A 27,891-nucleotide genomic window follows, 5' to 3' on the forward strand; every position below is an offset into this window, starting at 1 on the left:
ATTGATTGATTGATTTATAACATGATGCAAAACATTTTACATATGTTATTTGACAAAAATATTTTACACTAACATTTTGATATAAACGTTGTTGTAGTGTTTTTTCATGTAAAACGATATAAAACGGTTTTTTTTCCTTCAAAATCAGCCCCCCCCCCAAAAAAAAAAATCCTGGTTACGGGCCTGGTCTTAGCAGGTCTTATTTTTAGGATTTTCAAGGTAGCAGGCAACAAGTCAGGGCAACAACAGGGCAACAAGTTTTACAACAAGTCAATGTGCCCTCTGGTGACATTTTAGAGATAGTGACATTCTTAACCAATGAAAAGACTCCTAAAGTTTTTACTAAAGACTTTCTCACAGACTGAACAAGGCAAGTCTTAGGAACAAGGCGATCTACTTTATGATTTATAATAACTGTGATCTGTGTAAAAGTCTTTGCATGTGGGCTACGAGCTGTCTTTAAGCATGTTCCAAATTAATTAATTTCGATTTCGGAGCCGAGTTCCAGTCAGAATTTCTGAATTTTTGGTGAAGGTGAGAGCAGAAGATTGTTGTAGTGGTCTTTGTAACGGGTACGGGTGTAATTAATATTGTACTATATTGTTAACAAAAGCAAACCGAGAGCTATTTTAATGATAGCTAGCTATACACATGTAGGGGAGATTGGGGTTAGTTGAAACATTTTTCACAAAATCGTCTTTTTAACGCAAACCGATTACTTTCAAGAAACACTAACCATATCAGTATAAACATATACATACATGCTACAAATACAGCCTTAAATTTTATTGGACCTGCTTATGATTATTCATATAATCCAATTTGAAAATTTGAAAAAAAGTGTTTCAACTAACCCCACCCCTGGGGTAAGTTGAAACATAGGGTGGGGTTAGTTGAAACATGGCTTGTAAAAATTTCAAAATAATTATTATTGTGTTGTTAGGGTTATACTTCCCTTGAAGGCACCCTTTAACATACGATCAGTGTGAAAAAATGAATAAATAAATATGTGGGAGCGCGGGTCAATACTTTGGACACAAGGTGACGAGTGACACCATGGACAAAAATATGAGAAGCCTAAAATATTATAAAATGTACTTTCTGTGTGCACTTTTTGCTTGTATTATTGCTTTTTAACCATATTAAAGCAATATTGAAGAAATGGTAAACATGTTACAAATTTTTAAAATCAAATTTTTAACCATATTTTTCTATGCGATTTTCACGTTTCAACTAACCCCACCTCAAAAGTTTCAACTAACCCCGATGCCTATTTTTACATTTCAAAGTTCATTACACAAAATAAGAAATACAATAAAACTTTTATTTAACATTATTCTGGGACTTACTACTAGTGCTTATGATATTCAAAAATAATCCCTGAATCTTCAAACAACATGGAGATAACGCATCTTTTCCGAAAGGTATAAAAATTAGACAGCAAGACAAAAAACAGATATTCCTTTCCCAAGCCAACACTGGTGGGGCATCAGTGCTGTTGCTAATTTGGTGGATGACCCTTACTAATACCTATTACTAGGTGCCAGTATTTTACCAAATTAATTTTTTGTGTCAGAAAAAAATACAATGTTTCAACTTACCCAGTGTTCCAACTAACCCCAATCTCCCCTATAAAGCAAGCATGCAAGGAAGGCTTACTATTAGTAGTACTAACTCATAAAATGTAATATCATGATTATAACAAGGCAAAAAATTCTGATAAAAAGAGTGATTGGGCCAAGTTCTTGGGCCAAGTTCAACACCATAATGAAACAAGTCGACAGGGCTACCAGAAAAGCCCATGATGTGAATGACATTTTGGAATCGAACAACTCAAAAATTTTTGGCGTTACATCCGAGCCCGTAAGAAAGACAACACAGATGACCAGGATAAGGCTCAAGCATTAGCCGATCAATCTGAGAGCATCTTTACCAAGGAAAACATGGACCCACACTCCATGCCTTCAATGTCTGGCCAAAGTTACCCTGAGCCTCCCATTGCCGTTGATCTGGAGGGCGTCACTAAGCTCCTCCTGAATATTGATGTGTCCAAAGCCATCGGACCAGATATGATCCCAAACCAAGCTCTGAAAATGGCAGCAGTTGAACTGGCTCCAATTCTTCAGCATTTGTTCCAGCAATCTCTTGTTGTAAACTATTGTTACAAGTACTAAACAAGATGACTGTCTTATCTACAAGACCATCAGATCTCCCGAAGACGAGTGTGATTATCAGACCGACCTGAACAAAATGGTAACTTGGTCCACCAAGTGGGGCATGAGATTCAATCCCAGCAAATGTAAGACCATGCGTATCACAAGGAGAAGAAACCCACCCGACCTCTTACGAGATGATGGGCGTCGACCTAGAGGAAACAAACAGCAGCCAATACCTTGGAATCCCCATCCAAATCGACCTCCGATGGAATAAACAGACCGACCATGCCAACACAAAGGCCTTCCGTGTTCTAAATTTCCTGAAAAGGAACTTCTACGACACCTCATCCTCCATCAAAGAAAGACTGTTTTAATGCACTTGTTCGTCCACATGTCGACTATGCCACCGCCACCTGCATGGGACCCTTACACATCTAAGAACATCAAAAATCTTGAAAAGGTTAAAAATGTAGGGGCGAGATATGTTACAAACACCTATGGCAAGGACACCAGTGTCACAGCTTTGATAAATTCCTTGGAATGGCCACTTCTTCAAGACAGACGCCGTAAAGGGAGACTGACCTGTTTCTACAAGATCCTCAACGGGCAGATGGACATCAACCACACTAACTACATCACCCCTAAAATAAACCGTTCCAGAAGAGGCTACAACAACCAATTTCAAATGGGGAACCAGACCAGGACCGACGCATACTCAAACTCATTTTTTCAAAGAACCATCAAGGATTGGAACTCTCTTCAACCTACAACAATCAATCAACCTTCCATAGCTACCTTCAAGAACTCCCTGACAAATGACTGTGCTCAACCACGCCTCAAAAAACCCGCTCTCATCACACCTCCTGTTAACTCCCTAGGAGTATTTAGGAGGTTTACCAATCCAAGATCCAAGAACTCATGTGAACTATGACACAGTACTACATGGTGGAAGCCTGTACTATACCAAATTACTGTAACTTAGTGTAAGTTACCTTTGACGAGTGAGCGGCGAGCGCGATGATTACAGAGATGGTGCAAAGTTGCCGGGTAACAATGCATTCAGCGCACACCGCAAATTTAATTTATAAATTTCCACTAGCCAACAGCAGGTACAAGTGCATTTCAATGCTGTAAATACAGTAGGTATGAAAGGTGAATTCAAATTTGCCATCAAACCACAACATTTAAATATCAAATTAAAGCCCTTGAGTAAAGAAAGCCAAAATTGAAAACCGTTTTGTCATAGCACTTTCTATAGCAAAGTTGCATCTTATCAAAGATTGACTTTCATAAAAAATTTTCAGCCAACATCAATCAAAAAACAAAACAGCATAGTCCCATGATAGAGCAGCTTTTCTATGTGGAACTGCTATCAAAATCGCTCTAAAATTCCATGTGCGATTATCTCATCACAAAAATAAATCATATATTTGGGTCAAGTGATGTATAGACAACATATTTATGTAGGTTTCCTTGACCAATCTTTTCTTTTAATTTTCTATGTAAAATATGTATTGTGCTTGGGCCCCGGTTTGGGCCAATTTGGCTGACTAGGAAATGTGATTGCCTTTCATACCTAAATACAGTACACAATGTACTAAAAATGCACTCTCATCAAAAGATTACTAGAAAAAAATTAGATATAGTTTGAAAATACACTATTCTGATTATATCGATTGATTCAGAACTGAACATGCTGAATAAGTGGACATCACATATGATTGTGTACAGTAGTGGTCGTAGATCTAACTAGGTCAAAACTTTATATTTGACATGATTTGGTCCATGGGAACCAAAGAAGGCATTTTTGAAAATTGATTTACTATAATTATTACCATGCACAAATATTAGGCTTTCATTTTCTGAAAACACCAAAAGTCTAGCATACTTGGTTCTGAAGTTACCGTATTAAGTTTTGTGATGTCTATTTTCTAAATGTATTTGATTGTTTTTTACTCCATATTGTTGTCTTTATCTCAATTTCAAGTTTGCCACCTTTGGCCCCATGGACCAGATCAGGTCACTATCATATATCAAGTTGTACAGTTATTTATTTGAAATGAATAGAAATCATGATTTTGGAGGTAAAATATTGTGGTAGTTTAGTGCATAGCTTATTGTTATTTTGAACACCAACAGTTACAGTTACCTGGTACACATTCGAGGCTAGAGTATATCGTTTTTCGGAAGATCAGTATTGTTTTGCAAAAATGTTAAATATTTTGTTCAATTGATGTTTAAATTTGGATGATAGTTATTTTGATGAGTGTACTCTATCTTTCAAAGCAAAGGTTGCCTATTTTTGAACAGTCTAAAATTGAGTTGAAGTCAAGGGTGAAAATAAGAGAGCTTGAACCAGGGGCCACTTTGGCAAAAAAGTGGCCCCTGGTTCACAGAGATTAAGAGTGAACCAGGGGCCATTCTTTGAAGTCACTTGCCCTAAAAATGTCTATAGGGCGTGTCTCAGTCCAAATGAAGTGATCCAACAATGACATGGAACTGAGTTTAGTCTGGCCTAAGAAGTGCTTTTTTAAATCCTGAAGTTTCTGCGACAAGTTGATATTTTATAGTGCTTGAACTTCCAACAAGTAGGCATACATCCCTCTTTATAAGTTTATAGAAGTTGAACTTCTGAGTATATTCATACTGTGTGCAGTGCAAAGGGTGTGAGTGGAAACACAAACTTATCAGATTGGTGTTGCTTGATTTTGCTGCTGCTGCTGCTGTCTTATCTTTTGCTGAAGTTTTTGCTTGAGTGCTTTCATGGTTTTTGAAGATGCTGTCTCATTGTCAACTTCCTTGGTTACTGCTATCTGGTGCCCCACCTGGTTCCACTTTACTACTGTCCTTCGGGGAAAAAGTGTCCTTGTGCACATCTTTCTTGATTTATTCTCCGTTTATGCATTTGCTGTTGCTCTGGGTGGTCCTCCCTTTGTCGTTGGTCTGTTAGTGAGGAGTACATATTATTTCTTCCTTTCTATAAGACATAAAAGCTCTACCTGTAAGCAACTAGTACTCAAAAAGGACAGCAATGGATGATATGATTATATGACACTAATAGTAATATGAATATTAAGATGCTGGTGGTGGTACTGTAACTTTATAAGAAAGTATTATTAAATCAATTTCTAGTCATGCCCTGGTATTTAAAATGATGTTAAAAATAATGTGTTGATGTTAAGGCCAAGTGAATGAATATCAATACATTGGTACTATACTCATTTCCTAGATTCCTCCACCCCAAATGTTTTAGGGATTTGTTAGTTTTATTGAGTATATTATATACATGTAGTGCAAATTCCACCATGCAGTCACATTATTATTGAACAATTCAGTGTGCAATATAACAAACTGATGTTGATTCAAATTGATGTTGACTCAAATTGTATTATTTGTTTGGAAGCTTATAATTTAACTGTTGGACAGTATGGGGGTATACAAGACACCTCCACTGTATTTGCTGTGTGTAAAAAGGACCAATTGGGACTTTCTGTTGAATGTTAAGTTAGTGGATTAACTGGTGTCCCATGTTTGTGGTATTGATTTGCTAAGCCCCATTATAACCTTTCCCTCATATTAAATTGACAGGAGAATTTTAAGCTAGAAGTGGCCTTCTTTGAATAATCATAGCACTGGCTCTAGGTCCAGTGACTCTTTGTAGCCACAAAAGTCTAAGAAGAAAAACATGGATTTGATCTATTTCTGAGTGTGAAGTCTAATTTCTGTCAACTGTGATTACAATCAACATCTTTCAAAGATATTGTATGTTGCCTTGTCTAGAAACCAAGTGACAGAATTTGTTGGCTTTAGGTACACGCAGAAAAGATATCTTACACTTCCCACAATGGATTTCTTCCCTGGACTGATTTGCTATCCCGTGCAACATGTGTTGATAGTGACAAGATTTACCTCAATTAACAGAGCTCATCCAGATCTTGCAATTGAGGTGTTTCTTGTCACTATCAACCCATGTTGCACTGAAAAGCAAATCAGTACATGGGAAAATGCATTATGCTGATGGATTCAATTTTCATAGATAATTTGTATAGGGATGGGTCCACTTCTTGGAGGCTGTATACAGAATAAAAATGACTAGTTTGTGTCTAACGTCAGTGTCAATCAAACTCCATACGACTCTTGATTGGTAAATAGCGTGTAAAATGAAGGTCGGTTCGTCTGGTGCTGATCGCAAAAAAGGAATGGTATAAAATGGTGAAAACTATGTACTTTTACAAGGCAAAAATCAACTTTTCTAGGCATTGTTGACATGGTGCCTTCAGGAAAGAAAGTTTCCTGCTGGTTTGTATATATTTGAAGGAGCAAAATTAACCATAAGGCGCCCACTTTTACCACTGCGTTCAGCAACTCATCATCACGACACTTGTAAACAAACCGTCCTCGAGTTTGATTGACAGATGACATCAGACGCAAACTAGTCTTTTTAATTCTGTCTTTAATTATAGTAATAGTAATACTGTACCTGAAACTGGTAAGAAGTTTTAGATCCAAATATTTTTACCCAGTTGAGATGTCTATGGACTACTAGCACTTATCCAAAAACTAGTTAAATACTCTGGTCCAGTAATGTGTTTGTATTGCCCCAATTAGACCGTCAGCAAATATGAAAATCAACTAAATCAATTCTCAAAATAGACTAGTAGTTTACATTTAGCTAGGGGTAACCATTGCTTTGTAAAATCTGTTGTTCATACCAGTCCATACCATATTCATGCCAGTTCTTTTCTATTGTATTATGAGATTTAATTGCTTTGGGCAAAAAGATTTGACAATCTTGAATTGCTAAACTGGAAAAGGCTAAGCAACTTAACACTGAGTAACGTTATTTGGTAAAACCTGTGCCTGTTATGTAAATTAAACAAAAGTTTTGATTTGGAGCGTGTGGATTCCTAATACTAGCAGCATGAATAATACTATGGGAAATTCAATATTTAATTGTCATGCATGGGAACCAAAATACTATACCTCAGGTATTTTGGGAAGGTAAAAAATTGTTTGATAATTGGCACCTTTTGGTGTTAGTATTAATTGTAGAGGTTTGTTACATGGTGCTTAGTGTGCATAGGTGGCAGGATTCATGCCACCATTGAAATATTTTCTACTATAATTTCATGTACACGTATTGCAAACAAGCATGTGCAAAGAATCAAGGTTTTATGGGTGCATGGTGAAATCATTCTGAAAGCAGCAAGTTACAGTGGTACATGTACCTTGGCCCAACTAAATTCTTCATATCATATTACTTGGCACCACATACAAAAGCTCATCATTCATTTAATAACAGGCTTATCACTCCCATCCCATAATTGAGTAAGATACCCATTAAATTTGATTGATGTGAAGTGTTTTTGAAAATTTAGCTAAAAGTACCAAATTGTCATTTATTATAAATGCAGCTGGGAAGTTTATTAGACTTCTTTTTGAGTTTGACATGGAAACATTTCCTGTCCATTTTCCTGTCCATTTTCCTGTAATTGCATTCGGTCCTACATGTAATACATTGCTTATTTGCATAAAAGATCCTTGTATATAAATGTAGATTGATCAAGTTGTCAGGCATAATGAGATTGCCTATTGTAGGAAAAAAGTTTGTGCAAAAATAACAAGTGAGGGTCATGGTACGCTGCATGAGAACAGCTGGGTGCACAACACTAAATCAACCTGATTCTGGTGTGATGGTGGCAAGGAATTCCACAGAGGTAGTTATTTATGCTGAAACTTAGCAAATTAGGCCACAAATAAGCAGGCTGTGCCACTAATGCCAATCATGGTAATGTGTTGAGGTAGGAAGAGCCAGTACATACCTATTAATTGATAGAGAATCTATGTAGAAGTTGCTATGTACTTAATTTATATACAATTATACCTTTAATAAGTGAAGGGATCTATATGACACACACCATACAGGCTACAACCAGACAAATGATATTATAAGACAGGGCAGGCATCTGGAGAATCAGAGGTCTGGTTTTAGAATGCAGGAGAAAAGGCAGAGTTCCCAGGAAAGAAAACTGAGGGCGGTCGTGGATTAGCAACCGTTACACTAAATGGGACTAAATCAAACCCAGGCCATGAAGCGAGTGCTTTAAAACAACTATACCAAATGGACAAATGATTAGTGACATTCATGGAAATGATCAGTTATAATAAGAGTTGGAACATTCTCAATTGGGATCCTTTTCTTTATTGTTGAAGTATTGTTGTAGAAAGTTGTGCACCCATATCTACAACTGATGGAAGTTAGAAAGCAGCTAAAAGCTGCTTATACATGCAGGTATATGAGCAGTGAGTTGCGATATGCTTGGGCCAAAAATGAACTTGTTTTGAGTTGATGGTATTTTTGTACACTACAATGCTCATAATTTTTCAGTAGCTTTTAGTGGTGTGCACCCATAAACTATGTGTCAAATTGTAATGGTGGTCATGACCTTGGAATAACTCAACTGTGGAAAATAAAGCAACTCCTTTCTACATATATTTGTATACCTTTGTTTAGCTTTACAATTGTGACCTTTTGCATTGTTCTGCTTGGTTTGTAAAGAACTCTGCATAGAATGGTGGTGTGTCAGGTTTCTTGTATTTGGCAGGAAATGTTGATACTTGTGAATGTAAAAGTATAGGTTTGTTTTAAAATGTGATTGTTCATTTGACATGATTTCGTTTGCTCAATGACTTGGTTGAAAGTTCACAGGATGTGTATTACACTGTACTCGGAAAGGCTGAGGTTAAATCGGATAAAAAAGTGAAGTTAAATTGTTATGTACTACATGCTGATTAACTTGGTTACCACTTTTAGAAAGTTAATAATTTTTACACAAGACTGAAGGGATGCACAGACCATAGAAGGGTCTTAAATGCTGCGCTGGCTGACAGATTGCTTCTTTTTTGAGGGGTGGTGCAATATAGTTATGTGTGCCCCTCGGAATGAATTATAGGGGGGGGGGGAAAGCATTTTTTGACAAGACAAAAGGTATACCACTGCCACACGTATTTTTGTTGCCATGTGTAATGTATTGATAGATTGTTGTATTTATCATATGCTAATTTTGTATGGTAAAATTCTTTGGAATCTGACAATTTTTAAATGTTAAAATTTCTGTGTTTTTATTTGTGTGCTTACAGATACAACAACTGATTACTGTGATCCCAACCCATGTGCCAATGGAGCCAGATGTGTGAGTCTTACAGACTCTCAGACCTTCTACTGTATTTGCCCAGCTGGGTTTACAGGAAGACTATGTGACATTGCTGAAGCTTCACGTAAGTTGTAGGCCTTAGGTTTGTTAATTTATTTATTCAAAAGAGGAATTGATATTGGAAATCATTTACGTTTCTGAAAAATTTGAGACACTTATATTGATCATTTTTTTTTAAATCAGAGGAATTCACAGGCATTCAACTTGACCCCAAATGGCTTTTTAAAAAACGCCACCTTTTAATTTGATCTAGATTTTGTGTTACATTTGTTTTCATCAACATAAATTATATTAATAATTTTGTTGTTCTATCTATGGATTAGTTTGACAAAGTTTAAATTGTTGGAAAATGAGTCAAGGATGATGCCTTCATTGCCTTGCTTTGGTAGGAGAGTATGATATATTAAATTGGTTTGGTGTTTAAAAGTAGATATAAATATAAAAAATCATGCCAGCTTTAGTAACAGAACTTACAGAAGTTCACATGAACTATAACCTTGATTTTATTTTCAGTTTTGATCAATGGACGTCGACACATATTGGTATTTCAGTGATGCCTACAAGTTGGAAACTGATGAATTCAAATCACTGGTATTGAAATTTTAAATGTTTGCTGCTTGATGCTTGGTGCTTGATGCTTTTGTTTGCTAGCTATTTGTAAAGGGTTCATTTCCACAATGTATGGTGAATGAATAGGATAGCACATACAATCAGTAATTAAAATGCATCACTTTTTTATGCATGCAATTTTGATAGGTTCACATTTTTTTAGCCTGATTATACTAGATCGAATGAGGTAGAACCAAAGAGTACCGACTCGGCCATGTTTGTGTGTCGCTCATGGAGGGCAAATAGTGTACCTCCCAATGAGGGAGAACCAAAGAGTACCAACTCGCCATATTTGTGTCGCTCATGGAGGGCAAATAGTGTACTTCGGATTATTTTGCTGTGCGCCTGGCAAACTTCAAATTCCAAGTGCGTTGTTGATAGCGCATCTAATACATTGTGACAAAAATGCATGTTGAGTGTGCAAACCTTTGTAGTGCTCAAGTTTAAAAATGCAAATTATTGTTAGATTTGAACTCTTGCCGAAAATGCGGAGGCACACTATTTGCATACTCTCCATGTGCAACAAGCCTAAATGGTGGATTTACCATAGCGTTACACAGGGCACTTTCGAGTTGGTACTCATTGGGTATAATCTCTTTAACTGGATCCCATATTTTGACATACTTTCCGACTGAAGTAGCAACTTAATATCAAATGGTTTATTGAATGAATTAACTTTTTAAGCAATTTTTTAATTGAGCTGTTTGTTAATTTATATGGGTTCGAGGATATGGCTTGGAATGGACTAAGAACTAATACTTGAAAACAATCTTCCCAAACTTTGGATATACATGTATAGCCTGCTACGGCAACATATGCGCCGTTCATTGAGCTCCTATGGTTTCACTTTCAAGTATAGATGAGTTGACTTCTGACGTCAATGCCTGACAGTATGCGCACGCATCATCACAATTTCCTTTGTTTTTGCCTGGCAGTATGCGCGCGCATTATATTTTGTTTAGGGCTCGTGTTTTTAAAACTCCCGCCACATCACAATGAGGCTATTGAACAGTGCAGTAGTTGCACGGGGTTCACTCAAGCATATCGATATACCAGTCCCATGACTTTGTTGATAAACATTGAGGTCGAATCATCTATACCAGAACAAACCCCTTTTTAAAAAAGATTTGACAGGCTAAACCTGTGTATATAATTTGCTTAGTGTTTTAAACATTCCACAGCATAGTTTTCTTTAAATTTGCTTTTTATAAATTATAAATATAATGACAAAGGTGTTGGTTTAGACTAATCCATTCTAGGGCTTAGCTGCTACAATGTATGCTTATGGGCAATAATGACATATATTTGCTTTTTGATATATATTTTTCAGCTTTGCTTTGCATAATGCTTATTGTTATCCAGAATAACTGCATAAATTTGCTACTGCTTGTTTTATTGTGTTTCTCTGTTTGAATTTACTTGTCTTAAAAATAATTTAATGCTTTAGCTTTGTAACATGTGTATGTTTGATCATGAGAAATATGTTCTGTGCATTCCTTAACAACTACTATTTATGTTGGATTATAAAGAACAGTGTATGCATGTGTATGTAGGTAGGAGGTCAACCATGCCTCAAGGAGAAATGTAATATGATTCTTTGGTAGTATTTACTGTACTTCCATTTACTTAGGATCTGGTGCCTTACCCCATGGGCACTAACCAGTCTAATTATTGGCATCTAAGAACTATTTTGATTGGGTACAAAGAGGCCTATATCATACATTCAGCTTAAGATTGGTAAGAATGCCAAGTATGGCTGTTTGGCTGGCAAATTAAAGCAAAAGCAATAGTTCAAAGACCTAAGCTCTATTTTGAATGGTTACTCAGATGATAATATCATGAGTTTAACCAATCAGAGTGACTGTAAGAAAAACAGTGGTGCCCATGGGGTTATGATGTTTATCCCATACTCCCATAGCAACAAGAATTTGAAATTCAGTTTGGAGGATTTGTGAATTTTCTGCTGCAGGAAGTAAAAAGAACATTTTATGCAATATTTGTTCAGTATGTTACCTGTTATAGAAAGACCCAGTTAAATAATAACAAATAATACAACTGAAATTGATTTTTATGTTAACCAACTTAGTTCCAGATCCGTGTAATCCAGATCCTTGTCTGAATGGTGGCACATGCTTACAAAGAGATGACAAATTTGTGTGTCAATGTACATCCTTATGGAATGGACTTATCTGTGATGAACCAGCAAGTAAGTCCCATTATAATGTAGGGTGTTTTTGTGTCTATGTGGGTGGTAGGGGTGTGTATGCATAGGCAAATGTTTACTTGATTACCATGTTTAGAAAATTGGAAGATGCCAATACAGCGCACTATCATTGGGAGGACGTATATCACATGGATACTTGAGACCTTTCCAGACTCCTCAGTATGAAGGCATTGGAATAGCCAGGTTCAATGTGGACCAGCTACTCCATAATACATTATTTTATAAGGGCTGTACACAAATATGTTCACGCCTACTCTTATGTGCAAAATTTAGTTGAAAACAAGGAATAATGTTTTGTATGTCATATTCAAACCATGAAGTCTGCAGACATCTTGTAAATGCATACAATTTATAAGTTGAAATTTCAAAGTTACAACAATCAATATCAACTAAACGCGTTTCATTTTCAGTATGGAAAAATCTTAACAATAGTTCTTAAGATAAAAGAAAGTTATACAGCATGATAAACCAATGCTAACACACCTTCCTTTCTTTGCCTTTATCAGCTACACCTGGACCATGTGCTTCAGATCCTTGTGCTGCAGGGGCTACTTGTGTGGATTATGGTACCGATGAAATGGGCCTTAGAACCTACACCTGTATTTGCCCTAATGGTAGAGATGGTATTGACTGTGGCGAGGTTACAGGTAAGTACAAGGGTGCTGAATTTGGAGACATGTGGGTGCTTGCTGAATATGAAGCATTTCACGATGGTTGAATCTGGGGGTTGAATGCTGTCTTCAAACTAGTGCACAAAGAAAACAGTTGCTGATGATGACACAGAAATGTATCATATGTAGTAGTTAATGTGTGTTGAAGAATATGAGATTTCTTACTGTTCCATGATCACTTACTTCATAATCACTGGGCTAGGTTATTGGTTTAGGACTGCCATAATGATAACAATGTAAATTTTTGGTTTGTTCATTCATATCAGTGTGTATTTTATTTGTATTCAACCAGGCACAACCTGTGGCGGTGTATTTGACCAACCCACCGGTGTGATTACAAGTCCAAACTACCCAGACTTGTACGAGAACCGTCTCTTCTGTGTCTACCTTTTGAGAGTCCACAATGCACGATCTGTCACTTTCTACTTCACTGACTTCACCACTGAGGTCTTCAAAGACAGTCTCGAGTATGGTACTGGAGGTAGAGCAGATTTCAACACCGCTCTTGGTCTGTATGAAGGCAACTTAACTGACCAGAATGCCCTTCCAGATCCTGTGACCTTGGATGCAAGTCAGGGATGGTTCCTCTTCACTACAGATAGAAACATTCAACTCAAAGGTTTTGAACTGATTTATTTTGCTGGTGAGTTTTTTTGTGTGTGTTTTTAAGTCCATTTGATCAGGATCTTGTTTCCATTCACTATAAGGGTCAGGGTTCTTTTGAATTGAACATAGGGCAATATTCCAGGGTTTCCCAAACTGTGAGTCATGTGTGAGTCATATGGGAGTCACATGTGTGTCACAAGCACTTCTTAAGAAGGTCATAGCACTTCTTAAGGTCTAAGACCCTGACTGGAAAGGAAAGAAAAGTAAGTAAGCCTATGTCACTCATTAACAGGGTGCTCACATCAATCAGAACAAAAGACTGCCATACTTCTCTGGAAGCTAGTGTAGCCTATGGTAGTCTTTTTTTTATAAGCTATAAGTAATGTCTTGCTGTTTAAGCACATTATTTGTACTATGCAATCTTTATTTCAATTTACTCTTTTTAAATTATTTTGTCATTGGACAAATTTGTTTGATCCTTTGTGTCATTTGAAAAGTGTGATTATTTATGAGATAAGCCATGTTAAGACTAAATTTATTGTAGCCTTCAAAATTGTTAAGAACTTCCATTTTATTAAACCACATTTTCAAATGTAGGGATGTCACAGTGGCTGCACAATAATTCTGCCACACTGCATGCAAGCATAATAGGAATTGAAAAGTGTGTGCATCAGAAAACTTCTATGTGAACAGTTTATTTCCTCATGTGCTTTTTATCCCAATTGCTTGAATTTTTAATGTATGGTGTGTGAAACCTTTCTGAGGCTACCATCGGGTTCTTAAAAATTAAATATTGCTTGGTGTAAGAGCTACTGCCATTTTTTACGGATTGTTGAAATTCGCTCAAAACTTTATGTATTTTTTTGTATTGTATTTAATTAACTGCAGTTTCATACTTGACTAATTTAGGATGAATGAATAGACTTTCATTAAATAATTTACATAATATCATGAATAATTAGCTGTAATTAGTTAATTTGCATAATATATTACTTTTTTATATTTTTTGTTATTAATTGAAAGAACTTTGTATACATATGTGTGCAAAACACCCTGCACCCTGATATCATGAACGGTTTTCTATTGGCATCAGTTTTGCATATTAATTAACTGAACTTAGTCATTTTTTCAGCTATTATTTGTCTGCAGATTGGCCGAAATTGCTAAAATAGGATATTTGGTTAATTTATTATAATTGTTCAATGATAGATTTTTCAATTTTGTTTCTTTAACAATGTCAGGAAAGATATGCATTAAAGCAGTGATACTTAAACTAATACTGCTTTTTCAAGCAAGGGTCCAAATAAGAGCAACACCTTGAAATGTGCCATATTTTGTCATAATAGCCATTTGTGGCAGGTTTTCATTCCATTTATGAGCATCTTAAAATTGACACTACATCGCAATAAATTGTCTGATTTGGTTTTTGAAGCTTTCATAAAGCTCAGTCATGTAGAAACATTAAATAATGTGTTTCTGGTGCACTTCTTTTTTGAGGTGATAAACCTGCTATTAGTCTGAAACCCTTGAAGTGGCTAACAATTGTTCTAGTAGTAATTTAACCTTATGCATTAAGTTTTATAAATTGTTCAAAATATTGGCAAGTCAGAAGCCTTGAATAATACAATCCTTCCCAGCATTTCTTTTGTGCTTTGATATACATTTCTTAGAACTCGTTATTTCAAGTATCACATAACTAAAAGTGTAATTTTATTATAAGATATGTTCAACATTTTGGATACTCTGGTACTTTAATCAAACAACATAGTTCAGATGTTTAAATTTGTAGTTCAACTGATGTAACACATGTTTTTATTGAGTGACTTCAAACAAAAGATTCAAACAAGTGTCCATGGTGGTGCAGCGCTGCTCCTTTGAAAGAAATGTGTCCATGTGAAAGGATGAATCAAAGTTAATCTCTTGTCTCCATTTTTTGTAGATGATGATGATTGTTTGTATCAGCCCTGTCTAAATGGAGGTGTATGTGAAGATCTTGCTTTTGACTTCAACTGTGTCTGCCCTTCAGGTTATGAAGGAAACATTTGTGAAACTGGTAGGTACTTTGTTATAATTTGCTCCTATTTAACCCCCTGATCACTACCTGCCGATCTAACATTGCCTCTGATTGGTCAATTACATGATATCTTCACTTTAATCACCAATCACAATGGAGCTTTGCAAATAATTCACCCCAATTTTTTTGTGTAGTGAAATTATTCTATCAATGTTGCTGATTGGTCCAATTGATATTGAAAACTTAATTTTGGCCAATCGGCAGGTAGTTCTCATGGGGTTAAGGCTATGTGTGAGGTCTAATGCCTTTTAAGTGTCTCCCAATCCTCCAATGTAATCTATTAGTGGTTTTCCTTGATGCACCCCAAAAGAATAATTACAGTGTCATCCCATGTTTACATGTCATATAAGCATTAACCGTGAAGTCTAGTCACTAAATTGGAATATATTTGGTTCAATTCTTGATTCTTTTTATAAATACTTGTAAAAGCTAATTTCTCTCTTGCTTTTGATCAGATGTTGATGAATGTGCCAGTAGTCCATGTCTAAATCGTGGCACTTGTATCGATGGTGTGGATGGATATACTTGTGCATGTGTCCCAGGATACACTGGAGTCAACTGTGAAATCAGTAAGTTATACACCTAGATACTAACAAACAAAAAATAATACACAGTGCATTATTATCTGCCAATACATGTAAACATAAATGTCAAGTTTTGGTAAGTGTCACTTGTCATTAGTTTATGTGTATAGTTATTCCATGTGTTGCTTCAAGCTTGGTAGTGAACGCACTGCATGTTTTATGTTGTGGAGCATGGATATGTGCATGCCGTTCAGCTTAATTCACACACATGTAAAAGTGGGACAAATAGGAATGCTCTCTCACCAGTCACACACATATGCATCTTGGGTTACAATGGAATTTGAAGCCACACAAGGTATAATAATAGGGGCTGTGTAAGGCCGTGTAAAATGAATATTTTGGTTCTCGTCCCCTCTCCCTCCTCAATTTCTGGGATTTGTCAGATATTTTTTTTTTTTTATAGATTTTTCAATTTTGTTGACTTTGGAATGATTTATGAAATCTTCATACATATAAATAAGTTTATTAGAGAACAAGCATCACTTCCAAGTCTTTTGTGGTACTCTAGGGGGTTTATCCTTCAGAATCACACATTTGAAAAAAAAAAAAAGGGCCTCATCGTTTCTCGAGCACTGTTGGAGAAGACCGAAAACTACTGACAATGCTAATTTTACATTGAAAACAAAAAAAAACACCTCCCTCCCTCATCAATTCATGAAAATCCTCTGGGACGAGAACCAAAACATTAATTTTATACGGCCTAAGGATGAACAAATATTTTATCTTTCCCCAGAGTAGCCAGCATACATAAATGTTGGAAAAAAAACACCAGTGTATCTGGCCGGATTTGAAACCAGTGACCTTAATAACACTAGCACAGCCCTTTAGCCAACTGAGCCACAGAGGCTCACTGGAGAAGAGCAGAAGATATAAATCTATAGGTATTAGGTTAGATCAAATCCAGCCAGATGCACTGGGTTTTTTAAAACTTTTTTGTGTGCTGACTGCTCAGGGGAAAGATAAAAAATTTGTTCATCCTATCAACTCAGAATACTAAGTATAATAACTTTCATACACTATGTAGAGATGTTAAATATGAAATTTTGATAAATGTATTCCAACTTATAATTTACTAATTAGTTTATTCATTCTGGCTGTTCAACAGTAACTTACTGTTGGCAGCATTTTCTGCAAGGAATTATTTTTATGGAGATGTGGACTGTAAAAAAGAAAGAATTGCATGTGCATGTCTTGTATCTTGTTTCTTGTTTCTTAAATCAAGATTATAATAGCTTTTTTTCTTTCAAATTTCTTATTTTTAAGCTGATTTAATAAAAATTGAACTTCAGATCTTTTAAATTGACAATGTCTACAACTAAGCTATTGTTTGATGATTGCAGATATCAATGAGTGTGCCAGCAGCCCATGTCAGAACCTTGGAACCTGTATTGATGGTATCAACCAATTTGTCTGCAACTGTGTGCCAGGTTTCACAGGAATCTTCTGCGAAACTAGTAAGTTTGTATGAAAGTCTTACTGTGTCAAAAATGACAAAATGGCATTTGGGGCCATTTTGGGGCAAATTAGAAATTACTATGTAGGCCAAATAGCTGCTGAATGCTTTTTGTTTGTTTCAAATTGAGCAAATTCAGTATAATATTCCGCATACATTTTGAACCATAACTAAATACTGATACCAAGATCAATATTCTGAACTTCCATGAAGAAAGTTGATTGGTTAAATCAAATGCACATTATTATGTCTCAGGAGTTGTGTAATTTGAAATAATATTATTTAAGAAAAAATAAAATAAAAAAGGAACAAAACCATCTTTGATATGATTTTAATATGTATCAAAGTTCAGTGTGGTGTGTTTTTCCAGATTTATGCTGTCTTGACCTTATTTCACATTTTTACATTCAGTCTCAAACCTAACAATTGATATTGTATGCATCTTGCACACTATAACAAGTTAGTCATGGATAGAGTTTTATTGTGTTACAAAGTTTTTATGGTGACATTAATCCAAGAGAGTTAACATAATAATGCAAATCAAAGCGTGTAATGTATAATCAACATTACATGTAAAAACATAGTCAACATTTTTTGGGTCATTATTGTTTTGACTGTTTGGTGAGAAAAGCCATAAAGATGATTGAAATTATTTAACGAGGGTATGCTTGGTCATGAGTGGTTGCACAATGGCTTCATGGCTTTGTATTCTTTCGTTAATTACCCCATATTTCTGGGAATGACTGATTTTACAGGATATTTTAGACATTGTTTTGTATCTTTAAAAGCATTAAAGTATATATTTTCAGAAAGGATATGATGCAAGGAATCCAGCTATGCTTGGTCATGAGTGGTTGCACAATGGCTTCATGGCTTTGTATTCTTTCGTTAATTACCCCATATTTCTGGGAATGACTGATTTTACAGGATATTTTAGACATTGTTTTGTATCTTTAAAAGCATTAAAGTATATATTTTCAGAAAGGATATGATGCAAGGAATCCAGCTAGCATGGCAGATTTCTGCAAAAATTAACAGTTTTTGAGAAAAGCCCCAAATATGATTTTCCATGCTAAGGGACCGTTCACAAACACTTGTAACAGGGGGGCCTGATGCAAAAAGAAAAATTTACATATTTTTTTCAGGGCCCCCTTTCAGACCTAAAATTATTTTCAGGCCCTCCTTTTTGGCCATGAAATATGAAAAATGAACATCAACCCCATAGAATTTTTGAATCAAGATCTTTTAAGGATGTTTTTATACCTTAAAATATCCAACATTTTAGTCAAAATTGAAAAAAAATTGAAAATTTTTTTTTGAGATATGGTGAGTCAAAGTTGGGAAAGGGGTGAAAAAACCTTGCAGATTTTGTTTTTCAGTCTTTATTATTTTTTGATTCCTTAATATGTTTACTTTAACCTACCATTGAAAACAAAATATTCTTTTATGTCTAAAGCACCCAATTCTAGCATCTTCTGAGCCAAACCAAGTCCTTAAACATGTCATTTTACAACTTTAAAGCCATTTTTCTTGCATTTGCCTTTTCTTTATGTGTTGCTTCCCCCCTTTCCATTGAAAGACCATAGCATGAGGATCGCATGTCCCAGAAACATAAATTTTGGTATCAAATGAAAGCTGAAGACCTATACTAAATGATGACATCCTTTTTGACCCACATTTTTAAAACAAAGAAAAAACAATGTTTTACCAAAAATATTGGCAAAATAATAAAAAACCGGCAAGAAATTCATAATAAAGTGCTTACCGATTTTAAGTCATTTGCATTGGCTTATAAAGCTTGAAGAAGTATGTAAGTAGAAACCAAGATTTGCAGTCTACACATACTTAAATAACAGGTTATGTATTTCAAATACATTGTTGTTATGTATTATTTCAAATTCCATAACCTGTGTTATGTATTTCAAATACATAACAATGTATTTGAAATGCATAACCTGTTTATGTATTTTAAATATACATAACCTGTTATTCAAAGTACAATTCAGTATTAGTTTGAAGGTCAAACACATAAGTACATGTATAGTAATCTTAAAAGTGGTTTGCGTGCCGACGTAGCAACCTTGTCTTCTATAGTAATCTTAACCTGATTTCCCTAACCTGGATATAGTGAACTAGGACATTATGCGTATTTGATATGAGTCACTCTTAATGAAACATTGAAGATTTCTAGAAAAAATGAAAAAAGTTCAATATATGGATTAAAAAGGTGACTGGAGGGTAATTGGGAGTTGCCATTAAAAAATCACCTTTGCTGCTTTTGTGGAGTGAATGAATGAACATATTTGCTTTTGTTTAATCTGGATTACAGTAGAAAATGAATGAAGCTAAAAACCAGAACTAAGATGTGATGCTGTAAAATCTTGTTTAATCTGGATTACAATGGAAAATGAATGAAGCTAAAAACCGAAGCTGTGAAATATTTGATCTTGTTTAATCTGGATTACAATGGAAAACGAATGAAGCTAAAAACCAGAACTAAGTTGTGACACTGTAAAATATTTGATATGTCAGCATATTTCCTTCAGGCACAGCACAGTGTGAAATACATGGTAAACGAGACCCACATCCATTGGGTAAACACAAATTATAACAGTTTTAAAAAACTGGAGATTTGAAAAGATAGTTCTAACAATTGATAAAAGACTGTGCAGCTCTCAATAAGCCTTTTTGAAGTATGGCGGGCACAAAAGGAGAGGGCATACTTTGGTTTGAGTAAACTTTTGTCAGCTGAGAAAGCATGTACAAAGGTTTACTCAAACCAAAGTACACCTCTCCTTAATGCAAAACAACTTGCAGGACAAATCTCATAATTTTAGATCTTTATCACCCTGCCCCCCCTTTTTTTTTTAATTAAAAGAAAGCCATCTCTTGTAACCTTTTCATGTTCTGTTGGGCACAGATATATATTTTCATACAAGTGAAGTGACCACTCCCCATTCCATTCTTTGAGTTTTTGTTGTTTTATTTTCAAAATGGATTTGCATACTATTTTAGCTATTATGTGTCTCATTTTACAAGGACATTCAAAATTGTGCTGACTTCAGCCATGTTTCAGCTATGTGGCCTTGATCCAGTTTCTTATCAATTGTTGCTAAACATATACCTATATGCTATTGTTAGTAAAGCTTTGGATTACACAAACTAACTCTTAAACTAATTTTTATGGCTAATTTAACAGATATGTGATCATATTATTGGTGCAATGCCAAATGCAATTAAAGTTTCCACTTGAAAAGCTCCTTGAGAAGATGAGTTTGTCTAAACCCAAAGAGGATCCAGGGTCTAAATCTTTTTAAGCTTCAATCTTTAACAAAGTCTGTCCTGAAGCATTATTTTTTCCTAGGAGATTACTACATGTAAATATTTTTAGTGATTTGTATACATTTCTGACCATCCACCATGAACGCCAGATCTTATTCAGAGATATGGTCCAATAAGCATTAATACAGAAATCAATAGAAAACAAAGGAATTTCAAGAAAAAAGTATTGAGTATCCATTTCCCAAGCAGTTATGACAAGTGATATATCATTGTTGAAGAGATTCATCAGGAATACAGTAATCAGATTTCAAAGTTTTCATAGTAAAAATTCCAAGTGATATATCATTTTAAAGCTTGTTTAAATGAGATTTCAATGTTTAATAACCTAAGATACTCAATTATTCAATTGTACAGTGGATTAGTTGTGGATGATCACATTTGGTGATTTCTTGATGAATAAAATTTAGTTCCTTTTCCTGGAAAGCCATTTTGCTGTAGTGAACATGTGACAAAATTTAAATTGCTCATTAAAATTTATAAGCTATTTTTACTAGAGTGTGAGGTATGTATGGTTGCTTTATGCATTTACTTCTACAAAAATTTCAATCAATCACTGACATTTATAGAGCACAAAAAACCAAAAAGAAATAGCACTATTTTTAGAGATGGGCTATCAAACAAGTATATTGAAAGGTATGAAAATTAGTTTAACCTTCAGATAAATACTGGGATATTAATATGCTTTGTACTATTATTACATTCCTTCCTTTTAGTTTAGCTAAAAGGAAGGAATGTTAGATATGAGTAAAATATAATTGAAAGGGAGAAGCTAAAATTAGGCCCAACCCTGACTTTTTTTGCAAAAAAAAAAAACATTAAAAAAAAATTAATTTAAAAAAAAAGGAGAAAAAAGTTCCAAGACAATATCAAACGCAATTCACAGCTTAAAAAATCCTGACCTACCTACCCTAATTTTTTTTAATGTTATGCCAATCAATCGTACGTACTTCTAAAATGTAGCTTAGGCTTGTTCAGACGGGAGCTTGTCTCCGTGTTCGTGTAATATGGAGGTAGGTGGTGCGAGGTCATCGTTTAACACTGATACTTGTCCACACGGTACCTCCTCACGGATGTTAACTTTAAGCACTTCATATACGCTGCAGCTATTGCGTCTCGTTAGTGTGCTACTACAAAAGATTTCTCAGTGGTAAAGCTTTAGTGATAAGCTTCAAGTTTGTTATCACGATATTTGTTCAGATGGGCGCTAACACTAAGCTACCTCACAGGTAGCTTGTGTTGGCCTAAGCCCGTCTGAACTAGGCTATTCATGTTTGATAACCAATACAAAGCTTAACACGGTGGGTGGATAGGCATGTGTATGTTTGTGGTGGTGGTGGGGTTGTTTGTGACAAGCAGTGTAAAATAAATTTACATGGACCTTGTTGAGGTATTTTCTAATCCACAGGGTGGGCGGGGTAGGATGGGAGGGTTAGGTGGTTGTGGGAGAGGAATTATTGTTGCTTTTATAAGTTATTTTGGTCTTTTATAGTCACCATCTAATTTAATGTGAAATATAGAAGAAATATAGTACAAAGGCGATGCTGGTATTGCAGTATTTGTGTTTGTGAAATGGATTCACATTATTGTGCTGTCCAATGTAGACCATGTATACTAAGGGTGTATTATTTGCATAATTTATTCACAGATATTGATGAGTGTGCTTCAAATCCTTGCTTTAATGGTGGTATCTGTGTTGATGGAATCAATGGTTACACATGTCAATGTGCTGCAGGCTTCACTGGTGTCAACTGTGAAACGAGTGAGTATAATTAATGCAAAATGGTTTTTAATTCAAGTCTTCACATACATAAATGACAGCCAGTGAAAAAAAGGATTTGAACCTGGGACCTTTGGATCACCGGATCCATGCTCTACCAACTGAGCTAATGAGTTGGATCGGGAAGATGGTGGTGTTATATATATAGGCCTTCAGTTAAATACCTGATCTACACCAATAATCATCAGTGCTTTGCTCTGGATGGAATCAAGGAGCCTCATAGTTAGTAGTTGAGGTATTCAGCCAACATAGTGAGGCATTTTCTATAATTGGTCTTGCCATTTGAGGCGAGCAATCATTCTCACTCGCCACCGCTCGCCCAAACTCAATTTCTAGTGAGCAATTTTCCACTTGCCATAGATACTAAATATAGCTTGTAGCAAATGACCCAAAATTGAATCCAATTTACAAGTTTTGGCACTTTCAATGTATTTTATTTAGCGTGATAAATTATCCATGAAAACGAAAGAGAGGGAGTGTAGTGCGGAAAGGTTTCATACTTCTTTTTAGGGTCTGTGTTCATATTGATATGAATGACCTTTTAGATCTAGTGAATTGACCACTAGAGCATTCGACCACTTGCCTAGCATCTTGCAAGCGAGTGATTTAAACTCGCCTTTATAATCTAGACGGCAAGGCCTGCTATAACACTGCAAATCTGTTGGCATTGCAATGAAACCACAATGGGCTATTCCAGTTAAAATTCACACTTGTAGATTTCAAATGGAGTCCCCATTTAAGTAACCTCATTGAAATTCACATTCCCTGTAATATGTTTCCCATTAAGGTCATTGTCTTCCGATATACGGAGTGTCGCATGTACCCCAGAGATGGCCTTAATATTGGTTCACTAATGAATTGAGGGATTTCCTATTCATTTTCAGATATTGATGAGTGTGCATCCAATCCTTGTTTGAATGGTGCTGTGTGTGTTGATGGTATTGATGGCTATACCTGTATATGTCCTGCTGGCTTTGCTGGAGCCCGATGTGCAGAGAGTAAGTATAGTAAAATGATGTACGTTATAGTTGATGTTCCATAATTACAATCAATCTTTAAATTTGGACCCATTCCATTGTCTTGCAAGATGTCAATAGGTTTTGCGATTGCAATGGGGAAAATCTTAAATCAATACACTTTAAACTTACCTAGGATTGAACAGAACACATGCCTCATCAAACTATAGTTTAATCAGTTCCAACTTTGGTTTTATTCCTCCATATACAAAAGTAAATCAGGCTTATGTGTGGCTTTTGGCAAGTATTGTGCATCACACTTATATTTTGCACCTCTGCTTTTAAGTGTAACTTTTTGTCGCTATGAGTCTCGCTTGCTTGGTACTGATTGAACTATAATACTGTTTACCTGTACAGAATTGATAACAATTACAGCCTGAAAAGGATGAAAGTATCTTACTGTGATACGATTGTCATTCATCCAGGTAGTAATAACTATGAATTCAAGATTATAATCTGATCTACTGGACTTACTATCCTGGATGTATCGTCAGGCCAACTGATACTGTGTTAGACATCCTTTAGAGATACGTTCTTATTGCTCTTGGCACTGTGATTCTATGCAGTTTCTCTGTGCAATATACACTGCATACTAATGCATATTTCACGTTTTAACATGCTTTTTGCTCTTAATTAAATTATTATTGCATTTTTTGTGCCTTTGCCATATGCATTGTGATGTATTATATTTTGTCATTTGATGTATATTCCACAGTGCTGCTTTATGTTCGTGCAAAATTGTCAATGTAATCAAATATTATTATTATTATCCTGTGGTTAGACAAAGTAAAATGTAAGTGCAAATAGAGCTCACCCTTTCTACAATCAGGTTGAGGTGAACTCGATGACCTCTTCTTCAAAATATCTTAAGATTTGCTTGCAATTATTAATATTTGGCATGGTTTATTTTGCTCCTGTGTATTGTACTGATTGTTGATGTTTCTTATTCTGTCCGTAGATACGAATGAGTGCACGTCCAACCCATGTCGAAATGGTGCTACCTGTGTTGATGGTGTCAATGGCTACGTCTGCCAGTGTCTACCAGGATGGACGGGAGTCAATTGCGAAACCAGTAAGATCACGCCCTCGCACGACGTATGATGTGCCGACATCCATCGCCTGCCTCCGGGTGGCGCTCTAACATCATAAACCACATCTTTCACCTTTGGTGTGATAACTTCTAATGTCTAACTTGATCACAGTTTCTGTTGTTGTTTGTCTTTGATTATGTTTATTCTTTTTACGCATTCAGAACTGTGAGATACCTAGGTAAGTATACAGTGTGTCTGATATTAATCTTACTGTTCACAGTTTATTAGCATTACTTATCATCAAGAATCAGTCGGGATTGCAAACAGACAGACGTGCAGCAAAACATGGTGATGGTGTTGATTTAAATCACATAACTCAAAGAGTTTTTCTCCACAGGAAAATAATAATAAAAATAGCAACAACTGATCAATGTAATGGTTATTGGATTGACGTTGAGCAAAGATTTGTATTGTTTTGACACAATGAAATTTTAGCTCAATGTTGTCATTAATCATCAGTTGAATCAGTGGTTGCTATTGTTATTTAATAGAAGCTTACAGAGACCTGACTGCAGCATTTGTACCGGAGGTGCTTTTATCTCTACAAATAACACCCAGTTCATTGTCAGCAAACCACACATTGTTGTTGTTGATATATATGTCTCAATCAGAGTTTTGCTTTGATGTACTCATCAAAGCTTTGCTCAGATTGCGACAAATTTCATCCACTACTACTAAAACAAATTAGATTTAGTTGTGTGATTTCATCGTAACATTACCTAACAAAGATTAACCCATTCCATACAAAAAGAGCCACTAGCTGTTTCTAGTGAATCTTTTTGTATGTATTCAAAGTCTACTCACATTACTAATATCTAACTTTCATTTTACAGGTATTATGATTGATTTTGTTTTCTTGAAACTAATGTTTGGTTGTGTGTACCCTTTCCCTCCTTTTTTCTCCTTGTTGCCTGTGTTCTATTTGGGGCTGTTCTTGCATTCTACCTACCTACCTACTCAGATGTGGATGAGTGTGCTAGCAACCCATGCCTGAATGGACAATGTATTGATGGTATCAATGGCTACACCTGTCTCTGTGACCCAGGATGGACAGGAATCAACTGTGATCAGAGTAAGTAGTGGTCCAATGAATAAGACATGATCAGTAAGCTCATAATGGCCATGACATGGTAGCTCAGTTTGTCTGTAATCATTCAAAATGTTTCTACTGAGCAAAGGGGTAGTGGGTAATGGTGATGTGAGATGATCTAAGATAATATGTGGTAATGGCCCAAGTACAAACAGATATGGTGAATATGATGCCGGATATTGCTGGGTAATTTCACCGTCAACCGTTATCTACATTTTGAGGTGGTTTGTAGTTGGCAATATACTGTGCCCAGTAGAAACAGTATGGGTGACGATTTAACAGGTGACACCATGCAAGCTACAATACAGCACATGCGATCACAATCTGACCATAAGCAGCTGAAAGGTTTCCTCCCTCCCCAAGTGAAGCAGTAAAAACCTGATTGATGATGGGTGAGGAATGCAGGGGAATCAAAGTGTGGTGATGTGATTGATTGTAAACATGTTGAGTATCAATAGTGCACTGTCCTTGTGGTGTAGGGTGTACTAGATTAAACAGCAGAAGAAATTACATCAGAGAAGAATGGCAGTTGTTTACATTTTCAGAGCGTGCAGAGCGTAAACACAAAAGTGGGGTTCTGATTGGCTGAATCAATCGTCTGACAATCATAGCAACAGACTGATAATCTGATAGGCCGATTATGCATCCAAACGTTGGTTGACGCAGATAGGCGCCCTTGAAGGACACCCAAAGCTCTGTGTATGTCCCTCATTAACAGGGCGCTTGTGTCAATCTGAGCAAGGGAGTGCCGTTCTTCTCTGAAACCCAGTGTAAGTTATTTTAGCTTAGTTTCAAAATCGGTGAAGCATTAAGAAACTCTAGTAAAATTACATTATTTAAGTATAAACCAGTAGAGTCAGTCCGTGCTAACCTGGATCAATTCATTTATTTCCAGATATTAATGAATGCAACCCCAACCCATGTCTGAATGGTGCTCAATGTGTTGATGGAATCAATGGATACACATGTAATTGCCAACCTGGATGGACTGGTGTCAACTGTGAAACAAGTAAGTTGTGGTGGTATAATATTCCTTTCTTTCTAGACTTGATGTCTTGACTGGTAATGTATGTGAAGAAGGAATCATTGGATACACATACAATTGTCCAGTGATATAAACTGTATGTACACATTGCACAGTGAGTAAACAACACAGATAGATTTGGATCGGAATCTGTATTTCATGGGAGGCAGTTTGGATGGGATAAATAAAGAGTGATTTAAACCAAGATGGGTTGATTTTCTGTTCATTTTCAAACAATATAAATGCTGAGATTTGATCCTCAGTAGATGGATAGTTAAAGGCAATAGGGGTGGAGCAAAGTTGAGGTTACCAAATTTAAAAAATGATTAAACCTACAAGAATTATAGGATTTATGAACATCAAATGATGTTCTGTGACTTAGATTTAAACCCATTACTTAGTTTGTCAAGGTTTATGGAGTAAAAGATACATTATTCAACAAAAGATGATTAAAAAAAGCATAATTATTATTGCTAGTAATTAAGAATTTGATCTTGTTAGCAGTGTCATTGAGTGAGCTTATAGAGTTTTAAAGAAGAAGGGACAGTACAAAGACATAATTATTATTGCTAGTAATTAAGAATTTGATCTTGTTCTAGCAGTGTCATTGAGTGAGCTTATAGAGTTTTAAAGAGGAAGGGATGATACAAAGGCATAATTATTATTGCTAGTAATTAAGAATTTGATCTTGTTCTAGCAGTGTCATTGAGTGAGCTTATAGAGTTTTAAAGAGGAAGGGATGATACAAAGGCATAATTATGATTGCTAGTAATTAAGAATTTGATCTTGTTAGCAGTGTCATTGAGTGAGCTTGTAGAGTTTTAACTGAGGAGGGGATGATACTCATTGTTTGTAGTCCATTAAGAAGATTTGTTTGCTAATTTGTGATTTTTATCCTTTATAATAATGTCACTAATGGACCTACATGGTCATGATGACATTTGGGAATTTGAATTAATA

The 27,891-nt window shown here is 35.6% G+C and overlaps 1 protein-coding gene across 4 annotated transcripts in view; it reads left to right on the top strand.

The window, feature by feature from the left end:
* LOC140159496 (uncharacterized) overlaps nucleotides 1-27,891 on the top strand; it is a 208,664-nt gene that overhangs the window by 7,387 nt on the left and 173,386 nt on the right. For 3 of the 4 annotated variants that reach the window (XM_072182988.1, XM_072183001.1, XM_072183006.1), the window contains exons 2-14: nucleotides 9,297-9,434; nucleotides 9,884-9,961; nucleotides 12,066-12,185; nucleotides 12,710-12,850; nucleotides 13,167-13,517; nucleotides 15,420-15,533; nucleotides 16,010-16,123; nucleotides 17,479-17,592; nucleotides 22,579-22,692; nucleotides 23,595-23,708; nucleotides 24,685-24,798; nucleotides 25,779-25,889; nucleotides 26,803-26,916. In XM_072182988.1, coding sequence (XP_072039089.1) covers nucleotides 12,781-12,850; nucleotides 13,167-13,517; nucleotides 15,420-15,533; nucleotides 16,010-16,123; nucleotides 17,479-17,592; nucleotides 22,579-22,692; nucleotides 23,595-23,708; nucleotides 24,685-24,798; nucleotides 25,779-25,889; nucleotides 26,803-26,916 — 1,330 coding nt within the window. In that variant the 5' untranslated portion in view covers nucleotides 9,297-9,434; nucleotides 9,884-9,961; nucleotides 12,066-12,185; nucleotides 12,710-12,780. Of the gene's footprint in view, nucleotides 1-8,644; nucleotides 8,795-9,296; nucleotides 9,435-9,883; nucleotides 9,962-12,065; nucleotides 12,186-12,709; nucleotides 12,851-13,166; nucleotides 13,518-15,419; nucleotides 15,534-16,009; nucleotides 16,124-17,478; nucleotides 17,593-22,578; nucleotides 22,693-23,594; nucleotides 23,709-24,684; nucleotides 24,799-25,778; nucleotides 25,890-26,802; nucleotides 26,917-27,891 lie in introns of those variants that run through there. The other variant, XM_072182995.1, reaches the window with a different exon arrangement.

The sequence above is a fragment of the Amphiura filiformis genome, chromosome 1 (genome assembly GCF_039555335.1).
Source record: "Amphiura filiformis chromosome 1, Afil_fr2py, whole genome shotgun sequence".
In the NCBI taxonomy this organism is placed as follows: domain Eukaryota; kingdom Metazoa; phylum Echinodermata; class Ophiuroidea; order Amphilepidida; family Amphiuridae; genus Amphiura; species Amphiura filiformis.